The 10,758-nt window shown below is 46.2% G+C and overlaps 1 protein-coding gene across 2 annotated transcripts in view; it reads right to left on the bottom strand.

Moving 5' to 3' along the window:
- Positions 1–9,217, bottom strand: part of Fan1 (FANCD2 and FANCI associated nuclease 1) — a 28,313-nt gene extending 19,096 nt beyond the window's left edge. For both annotated transcript variants that reach the window (XM_075952523.1, XM_075952525.1), the window contains exons 1-5: positions 9,088–9,217; positions 7,459–8,914; positions 4,287–4,427; positions 2,378–2,579; positions 1,595–1,822 (exon numbers count right to left, since the gene is read on the bottom strand). In XM_075952523.1, the coding sequence (XP_075808638.1) occupies positions 1,595–1,822; positions 2,378–2,579; positions 4,287–4,427; positions 7,459–8,677 (1,790 nt within the window). In that variant the 5' untranslated portion in view covers positions 8,678–8,914; positions 9,088–9,217. The remainder of the gene's footprint in view (positions 1–1,594; positions 1,823–2,377; positions 2,580–4,286; positions 4,428–7,458; positions 8,915–9,087) is intronic.
- Between the last annotated feature and the right edge of the window lie 1,541 nt (positions 9,218–10,758).

Here is a 10,758-nt window from a genome sequence, read left to right on the forward strand (position 1 = left end):
TTAGCTGCTGAGACAGCTCTACAGCCCTGTCACCTCGTTTCCACACACTGTAATTTCCCTGCTTGTTATCTGTCCAGTGAGTGGTACCTGTGAAGGCAGCAACCTTACCTCCTGCTATAACTCCAGACACCCCCTACCTAGGGCATAGGAGGCTCCGTGCACTCCACACAGTTTCCCTGGATAACTGAGGTCTGCTTATCTTGAGTGCAGCAGGAGGCAAAAGGCTCTCAGGTCAGGTATTGTGTTACATGGCACTTCCAGAGGTCAACCAAGCCTGATGATTTCATTCCCAACAATGGAATTTTAATTACTTCATTATAGCATAGGTGCTTGGCAGGAAAAACATGAGTCCCCTCTCTTATGAGCTTGCCACCTGTGGTTCGGTCAACCATAAAACTAAAAGGTAATCCCTTTGCTCTAAGGGTAGCGATGACATTTATAGCACTAACCAGCATGTATGTGGCACGGCACAGAGGCCAGACTCTAAGTACTTCCCATGTGCTCAGACACCTGTAAAAGAATCACAGATGAGGCTACCGTGACAGAGCAAGTTCACAGTCCCGAGTCCAGGGAGCCTGGAAGGTGGATCAGGGTACGCAGACCACAAAGAGGAAAACCCACAAAAGACAGGAGACACCTGGAGCGGGGCGAGTCCTCAGGACGGAAGACCTGGCTAGAGACTCACTCCAAATGAACACAAGCAAGACATCAAAGGTCCTGAAGCTGAGGCAAGATGTGCTAATATTGGTTTCTATCAACACTGATTTGATTCAATAATTCCAGTGACTTCAGCTAGAACATGAGTGTTCTAAACACTACTTAATGTTCCCCAAAGCAAAGGTCTGAGTCAGTTCTGCTGAAGTTTGACTTATAAGTCTTAAGTCAATAACCAAAAGGGACATGCCAGGAAACTCATTTTTTCTGATTGATGTCACTTCTTCTTTTTTGAAAGGAAGTACAACAGTATGGTTGTGTGCACAACCAAATAACCAACAGTTGGGGGGTCAAGAGTATAGGGCAAGAGGACTGTGACTACCAGGCCAGCCTAGGCTACAGAGGCAAGAAAAAGGCCACCTAAAAACAAAAAGGCAAAAAAAAAAAAGTTCTTTTTCTTTCTTTAAGACCTATACCATTTTTTTTTTTTTTTGCAATCAAAGTCCATTCTGATCAAGTTGATGTTTTAATCCATGATGTGCTGTGTAAACTCCAAGGTCTAAGTCACCACACACGTGATCCTAACCACAGGCTCTCATAGGTCTGGTCTGGGAAAACACACCTGCCTTATTCACCCCAGCACACTCACAAGGCAGGGCTGTTGGAATCTCTCTGTCTGTCTCATAAAAAGTGCTCCTGCACAGCTACTCAGGATCAGAACCTAGTGAAAATCTTTGTAGCTTTAACTCAAAACTCACGGACTTGGCAGCCTTAGTCCAAGTGCTCGTCTGCATTCTTCCTGTAGATGCAGAAAGACCGTGAGGAAGGCTAAGGATGATAAACCCCAAAAACTTAAAAAATGACTGTATTGGCTGGCGAGAGAGCTCTTACTGCATTTTAAAATATGCACAGATATCCCAGTGACTTAGTGTGACCCCACCTGATGAGGTCCTCTCTGTCCCTGAAGATCTGGGTCTTCCGACTGACTGTGTAGCGAGGGAATTCCATTCGGCCCAGGTTGACCAACAGCACCGTAGAAAGCTGACCTTGACCCCCAGCGTCTTCGTCTTCCAGGGAATCAGTCAACGAAAACAGCAGCAAGATGCGGGAGAACACAGCCCTGGGGCCTTTACAGACTCGCAGGGACCGTCCAGCCAAGTCTTTAGCTCTAAAATAGAACACCACAGAATCAACTCTCTAGCCTTTCGGTATATGGGCATAGTCTGCAAATTATTCTCAGCTCAAATAAGGAGAATGAGCAGCCACGGTTCTACACTGCAGCAAACTTGTCACCCCTGCTGTGTGACACTGTGTGTGTGTGACTCTCTGTGACACTACTTAGCCTTTCTGGAGCTCAGAGCCTCACTTAGCACATGGAGGAAAAGGATTGAATGTTTGTATCTCCAAAGGTTTCTGTGGTTTTTACTCGGTAATGGTGCTTTCTGTCCCAGCCATAGATATGCAGGGTGTACCACGGCCATGAACCCTCAAAACACCAGGGAAACTCATACAAGAATGTATTGCCTCTTTGGCATTAGCAATTCTCTCTCTCTCTCTCTCTCTCTCTCTCTCTCTCTCTCTCTCTCTCTCTTCCCTCCCGAGTGCTGAGGTTAAAGGTGTGCACCACCACTGCCCGGCTCAAGTTTCCATCTGCCTGGTGACTTGGAGAGTGGGAAGCAGTCCAGACAAAGCAAATGTTTTCACCAATACAATGGCCACACACCTTTTTAAAATCGCCGCTCTGACTCCAGACTGAGTCTTGCTCCAAGTGCAGACTGAGCGCTGTCTGGCCAGTTTGAGAAGGGCATCTACCAGCTGCTGCTTCTGCCCAGCGGGACTCACCAAGTGGAAGGTTTTGGCCAGGGCTTTCAGTTCAGGAGCAGAAAGGAGTTCAAGTACATCAGAGAGTTCTTGCAACTCAGATTCTGAAACAGTTAACAACAACCAAAAGTTAAAAGTAGTTTTATAGAGTTTTCTATTATCTAACATTATTTACTTAGGGAAAGAAGAGAATTAGCTAGATGAAAATAAAATAAAATTTCTCTATAGAAACTGCAGTAAGTTTTGCAAAACAAAGCACGAGTCTCCCAAGAGTTCACCAAACTCTTCCCATTGAAGACTACAGACAACAACCAGGTGGTGGTGACACACACCTTTAATCCCAACACCTGGAAGGCAGCGGCAGGTAGATCTTTGTGAGTTTAAGGCCTGTCTGGTCAACATAGTGAGTTCCAGGACAGCAGGGCTACACAAAGAAACCCTGTCTCAAAAAACAAAAAATAAATGAACAAAAACCAAAGAAACCCACTCTAGACAACAAACAATGAACAAACATTACTGGGGTACACTCTCCATCCTTCTCATGTGTGGCCTGTGAGGGTCCTCTCCAAAGTAGGTCACAGGGGAAAGTGACCATCAGCTCTTCTCCACTCAGTCCTTTAGCGCATGATGCAGAGTGGAAAGCCAATCACGCCTCAGGGCTCCAGCATCCTGTGTGGTGTACCCCAGATACCATAGAAAGCCTCACACGGTCTCCGGGCTCCAGCATCTGCTGTGGTGTACCCCAGATACCATAGAAAGCCTCACACGGTCTCCGGGCTCCAGCATCTGCTGTGGTGTACCCAAGATACCATGGAAAAACTTACACGGTTTTAGGGCTCCAGCATCTGCTGTGGTGTACCCCAGATACCATGGAAAACCTTACACGGTCTTAGGGATCCAGCATCTGCTGTGGTGTACCCCAGATACCATGGAAAGCCAATCATGCCTCAGGGCTCCAGCATCCTGTGTGGTGTACTCCAGATACCATAGAAAGCCTCACACGGTCTCCGGGCTCCAGCATCCTGTGTGGTGTACCCCAGATACCATAGAAAGCCTCACACGGTCTCCGGGCTCCAGCATCTGCTGTGGTGTACCCCAGATACCATAGAAAGCCTCACATGTTCTCTGGGCTCCAGCATCTGCTGTGGTGTACCCCAGATACCATGGAAAGCCTTACACAGTCTTAGGGCTCCAGCATCTGCTGTGGTGTACCCCAGATACCATGGAAAACCTTACACGTTCTCTGGGCTCCAGCATCTGCTGTGGTGTACCCCAGATACCATGGAAAGCCTCTCATGGGCTCAGGGCTCCAGCATTCTTCTGCTACAGTGTACCCCAGATTCCACACCAGGCTGAATCGGACCCAGCCATGTGTCTTTATCAACATACAGAGGTGGTCTGTGCGGGCATGGTGGGGACAGATGTTTTTAGAGAAACTTATTTCATCCCAGCTGGCTTCATTTTGTCAGAGAGGGGGAATGGGGATCAAGAAGAGTCAAGTTCTCCCTGGAAGACAAGAGCTCAAGAGGAAAGACCCCTATTATTCCATCTCCCAGAGACTACTACACTTGCCCCAGGAAAGCAACTGTAGTCCGCCTGTCACGCCCTAGCCACCTTCACCCAAGAACCATCAGGACAGTCTTAAGTCACATGACAACCTGTTGCCCTAAACTAACAGCTTCTACACTTTTTTTTTTTTTAAAGCAATCAGTACTTAGCAGCCACGGATCAGGAGATGGCACCACCCTGACATTGTCATAGAAATCCCACTCAAATTCCGTTTTCCTCTCCGTGCCTCCCCCTCGCCATACCTGTCTGTAGGAAGCCCGAGTCCTTTAGTTCCTCAACCACAGGCGTTAAGTCTGAGGCGATCTCGTCATACTCCAGTTTACTCATCTTAATCCATGTTAGTTTACGCTGAAAGAGCCTTACATACAACTTCTGACCACTAGCTGCAATAAAGTTCAGAAAAAGAGCAAAAAATAGTAACTTCCTTCTCGAAAACACACAGATTCCTTAGACATGTTGTCAATGAATGCTGGCCAAATTAGAATTTCTAAAATCAAATTCCCCGACTTTTTAATGCAACATGTCCGCTCTTCAGAGAAGCTCTGCTCAGATTCTGGTTGTTTTGTTCCCTGCTTTTAGGTTAGCACATGTGCTGGGTAGTTTTACGTCAATCTGATACATGCTGGACTCACGTTAGAAGGGAGAACTTCAACTGAAAGAGAACGTCCCCCCATTGGTCAGTGCTGTGCTGCATTTTCTTGACTGATGATTAATTATTGATGTGGGAAGGCCCAGCTCTGGGCGGTGCCACCCCTGGGGCAATGGTCCTGGAGTGCTTTTAAAAAAAATAGGCTGAGTCGGGTGGTGGTGGCGCACGCCTTTAATCCCAGCACTCGGGAGGCAGAGGCAGGCACAGCTCTGTGAGTTCGAGGCCAGCCTGGTCTACAAGAGCTAGTTCCAGGACAGGAACCAAAGCTACAGAAAAATCCTTTCTTGAAAAAACAAAAAACAAAGAAACAACAAACAAAAAAGGAAGCAAGCAAGCCATTAAGAATAAGCCAGTAAGCAGCAATCCTTCATGACCTCTGCATCAGCTCCTGCCTTCAGGTTCTGCCCTGTTTGAGTTTCTGTCCTGACTTCCTTCAGTGATGAACTGTGATACAGAAGTGTAAGCTAAAATAAACTCTTTCTTCCCCAAGTTTCTTTTGCTCATGGTGTTTTTATCAGAGGTAGAAGCCTTAATTAAGAAAATAGCCGGGCGGTGGTGGCACACGCCTTTAATCCCAGCACTCGGGAGGCAGAGGCAGGTGGATCTCTGGGAGTTCGAGGCCAGCCTAGTCTACAAGAGCTAGTTCCAGGACAGGCTCCAAAGCTGCAGAAAAACCCTGTCTTGAAAAACCAAAAAAAAAAAAAGAAAAGAAAAGAAAATATACATTATTCTAGTTTTGATTTTAAAAAGTCTGGATTTCTTCCCCAAATGCCTAGTTTTAATCTATGCAAACCTACTTAATTAACCCATTTGGTGCTTCCTTAATACCTGGATTATCTTTAAATTTCTACCAACTGTTACATTTCTTGAAATTTCAACGTTTCTTTCCTTTAAGGAAACAGAAATTAGCAGCAATTTTACCTAAGATACACTGTACATGGGCAGGCATGATGCCAAACACCTGTGATCCCAGCACTCCAGAGGTGGAGGCAGGAGGATCAAAATCATCTTCAACTACAGAGAGCTTGAGCTACATGAGACCCTCCCTCAGAAAGACAAAATCTTTTTTTTTTAATATTTTTCTTTTCTTTTTTTTTAATATTTATTTATTTATTATGTATACAATATTCTGTCTGTGTGTGTGTGTGTGTGTCTGCAGACCAGAAGAGGGCACCAGACCTAATTACAGATGGTTGTGAGCCACCATGTGGTTGCTGGGTATTGAACTCAGGACCTTTGGAAGAGCAGGCAATGCTCTTAACCACTGAGCCATCTCTCCAGCCCCAGAAAGACAAAATCTTAATGAATAAATCAAGAAGCAAAAAAAGACATGTTGTATATTGTTCTCCATAGAGAGCAGCACACAAGAATCTGTTGGACTTGCCTTGGGCAAACTATTCCTATTTCTTTTTTTGTTGTTGTTGTTTTGGTTTGGTTTTTTTGAGACAGGGTTTCTCTGTGTAACCCTGGCTATCCTGGAACAGAGATCCATCTGCTTCTGCCTCCCAAGAGCTGGGATTAAAAGTGTATACCACTACTGCTTGACTCAAACTGTTCCTACTTCTAGGTTTTGGAGAAGCAGAGCTACCAACTACTCAGGAAGTCACATTCGAACAGTCAGAACCCACCAGAGAATCCCGACCACTCTGGATAGGAGTCAGTGAACGCTATTAAGTCATCACGTCCATCTTCTGGTGAGAAGCACACAAACAGACAGAAGCTGTGGACGTAACTGAGCTAATAGAACTACTGACCACTCTGGATAGGAGTCAGTGAACGCTATTAAGTCATCACGTCCATCTTCTGGTGAGAAGCACACAAACAGACAGAAGCTGTGGACGTAACTGAGCTAATAGAACTACTGTTTGCATATTCTAAAACAACACCAGTGTGTTACCGGGAAGATTCTGTAGTAATGGTGAGGATTTTTTCTTGGATTTTAATGCCCCAATATGGCCACACATCATTAGAAGACAGCGTGGCCACCAAAGCAGCTCTTCTTACCAAACTCCAGAAACTTCACGGCTTGGGACTAACAGTGACAGTCACACAAGAGTGGCTTTTGCATCAAACCTGCACTACCAGCACGGAGCCACCACTGACTGCCAAGCATCCAAGCAACAAACTGGTGTTTTTATGCACCAATTCAGGCTTGTGTTTCTTCTGTTTGTTCCACACCTCAACTTGACTCATCACCGTAACAACTTCAGTGGGGAACCTGATCTGCTGTGGCAGCTCACAACCTCCACCCCCATCTGAGGATTTCACTGTCCTTGCAGACAACAAGAAATTGATCACAGGACAGATAGACTGATCAGTGCCAGACCTGTAACTTTTTGTTTGTTTTTTAAATCTGGACACTGGACATCGCTTTACCACTATCAAAGCAGACATATAAGAAATAAAACTGCAATAAGCCGGGCGCACCTTAATCCCAGCACTTGGGAGGCAGAGAGGCAGGCCAGTTCAGGCCGGTCTGATCTACAAAGCAAATTCCAGGGCAGCCAGGATTACAGAGAAACCCTGTCTCGAAAAACCAAGGGAAAAAAAAAAGAAGAAAACCACTGCTCTCATAATTGAAGTACTGCTTGCACAGTGACATCACCAGGCATAAGAATCTGTTTTCAATGGGCCTATTCTTGACACAGACCTTGTAAGAGGCCGAGTCCCACAATATTCCCACAGTGGCTCCTCGTGGTCATTACACTCCTCCCACCCAAATCCGATAAGGAAGAAAACTTCCAAAGCGAACAGGCCGAGGATACCTGACAACTGGTAAAACTTGGTTATGATCCCCTTCTCCTGGTCATCAAAGAGCCTCATGTCCTCTTCATTCTCCCGGATAGCCTGCAGCACCACCAAGAAGCTCCGCAGGTAGTAGGGGTGGCTCGGTGAGGGTTGAGTGGTCTCCCTGGGACCATCACAACCGGATCCCTCCATCAGAATTTGTCGCTGTAAGGCACTCCCACCTTCCCTAAGCTCCTGGCTGTTATTCCCTGGAGAAGTATCCCTGGGCATGTTTGATTCCACCTCCTTAGCAGACGCTGGCGTGGGAATCTCAACAGTCACTTCGGCCTCTTCGCAGCTGCACGCCTCAAGCTGTGCAGCACCCCCACCACTTACCCCTCTGGCATCCTCTGGCTTCACAACACTGTCTCCTGAAGCCGACTTTCGGTTATTTTCAAGAATTAAATCTAATGAAAATAATGTGGGCCCGTGATCCGAAGATGCGGGCGTGCGGGCTGACTCCCCGCAGGGTGCTTTTTGGCTTTCATCTCCTATTATTATTTTACGGCTCTCTACCATCTGTTCAGAAGCATCCTCTTCCTCTAGAGATGCACAAGAAAAGCGGTTTTCCTTTTGAGAACCGCTCAACATCTCATCTCTGTCCTCCACCTCAGAAGAGTTAACAAGAAGGCTGGTGCCGGTTGTGGACAGAGAACGCCGTGGACAATGACTGGCTAGTCCCTCCTTCTCATACTGTGATTTTTTAACCTTTAGGTACTTGCTGGACAATTTAGACGACAGACTCCCCAAAGACGCAATTTCCACACTCTGACTTTGAAGCCCACTTTGATTTTTGCACACCGGAGCATCTTTGAAGTAGGGACTGGTCTGCTGTTGGGTGCCCAGTTTTGAACCACATCGGGCAGGGATTAAACTTCTCTTTGGTGGTGACAACTTCTGAGGTGTCATGTCTTCTAATGCAATACTGGATAAATCTGACCTGGACACAGTTGGATTCGTTAAACCAGACTGTGCAGGCTCAACCTGAACGAAGTCACCGTCGTTAGCACAGGACTCATCAAGGTGCCGAATTAGGTCGTACCTAGGCACCATTTTATGACAAATTGAACATGCAAGTTTAGCAGGTGGGGCATTGTTAAAATATGAAATAATAGAAGGAGATGGGCTTTTTGTAGTTTTGTTGGTAGATAAGCTTCTACGGGGTCTTTTTTGGACAGGTGATTTCCCTTGTGACATCACGACTATCAGAAAAAGTGGGAGGCCAAGAAAATTCGGGTAATCTCAGGTTAAGGGTCGCAGTGTCTTACTTTTACTCCCTTGGCTTGAATTAATAAAAGGTGCCTGCTACCACCTCATCAGACAAGACAGTGGCCACCCCGGGTGAAGGACCCCAAAGGTTTACTTTTACTCTCGCCTTGAACTAATGCAAAGTGAAGTAACATTTGGTGTAGGTATTCGTTCAATTTCTTCTCCCTACAACATAAAATACATAAATTAAAAACATTTTCACGCATTAACGGGGTCGGGGGACAACTGAATGGCAACTTTTGGAAAGAGAACCCTGAGCTTGAAAACAGATCAGGGTTGTCCTGCAGCTCCGCGCAGGCTCCGTGATCCTTGCCTCACGAGGACCGAGCTGCACTTACTTCCAGGCCCTTCCTAGAACCATTCTTCTTAAAAAGAGGACGCTGACTCTCTCAGACGCCTCTGAAGTCACTGCAGCGGAACCAGCCGAAGAGGCGCACGAGCGGGCACAGAGGCGGCAGTCCGCCCGAGCACCGCGCTGCAGGCATTCCCAGCCGATCCCCGCGACTGCACTCCCAGACTCGGCGAGTGGAGTCCAGAGCGATCGAACTGAGGGAGGGCGGATGGGGAGCTGGAGGGTGAAGACAGCAATGCATCCTCACAGGTCTTCTCTGTGGTAGCAATTGCAAAATGAGTGAAAGCAGCGATTGCCCCGAGAGCTTCACAAGTCATACACGAGGGTAGCACAAAACTAACCCTTTGTGGGTGGTAAATTAGGAAGGCTACCATAATTCCTTTTTGTTTGTTTTCAAGATAGGATTTCTCTGTGTAACCCTGGAACTCACTCTGTAGACCATGCTGGTCCCAAACTCAGAGATCATCCTGCCTCTGCCTCCCAAGTGCTGGGATTAAAGGCGTTTGCCGCCATACCTAGCTTTCCTAACGCAACTAAAAATTAATTCAAAGAGATACAGCTAAGATAGGTTACTCATAATAAACGCATTATAGTTAATTTGACTTTACAGGAAAAAATGAACACAAAAAGTCAGAGAAAATACGTAATAAAATACCAAATAAAATCAGGTCAATAATGACATTAAATGGTCATAAGTTCATAGAATTAAAAGGTAAAACCAGTCTGATTACACTTAAAAATGTAGTTCCTAACTATGTGTCACATTGAAGAGCCTGGTGCAGCAAATCGTTTGAATTGAAAAAATTCACAAAAAATACAAACTCCTAGGATCATGTAATACCCAAATCCCTATGAAAACTGGTACTTTAAGGTGTAGGGAGACCAGAGGATTACCCAAAAGTATTTATTCAGAGGAAAAGGATATTCCTACTTGGAATAAAACTTCAGGGAAAGTTGCTGGGTGTGGTGATACACGCCTTTAATCCAGCAGTTGGGAGGCAGAGAGGCAGGTAGATCTGAGCTGGAGGCCAGTCTGGTCTACATGGATTTCCTGGGGCTTCATAGTTTGGCCCTGCCGAACACCAACTTGGGGAAAATTTTTTTAATGTCATATTAGTGGTGTCACAGTCAGAAAACATCCCCCAAACTCATGTGTTAAAATTCAATGGCCAACAGAGCAATGCCTCCAGAATCCATATGGTAGGAGAGAAGCGACCTAAACATTGTTCTCTTACCTCCAGACCTGTGCGGCATCCTCAGAGCCCTTGACATTGCATACAATTAGCACCGTGGTAAAAAGGTTTTGGGAACTGGAACTAGAGATGGCTCAGAGGTTAACGGCACTTGCTGCTCTGGCAGAAGACCTGGGTTCAGTTCCAGGCAGCTCTACCAGGTGGCTCACAACTACCTGCAACTCCTGTTTCGGGGAAGCAATGCACATACAGACACGCAGGCACACACACATACACAACAAGGCTTGGGGGAGGAGTCCCGCCCTTCTACCTAACCCAAGGACAAAGCAACAAAATGCCATTTTGACACCCACATCTCCCCCATCAGACACCACTCCATCTGAACTGTAAAGAATCAAGTTCTCTATAAATCCCCCAAATTTAGTTTGTTGTAGCAGAACAAGCAGACTCAGCGAATCAGTATT

This window comes from Microtus pennsylvanicus, chromosome 18 (assembly GCF_037038515.1).
Source record: "Microtus pennsylvanicus isolate mMicPen1 chromosome 18, mMicPen1.hap1, whole genome shotgun sequence".
In the NCBI taxonomy this organism is placed as follows: domain Eukaryota; kingdom Metazoa; phylum Chordata; class Mammalia; order Rodentia; family Cricetidae; genus Microtus; species Microtus pennsylvanicus.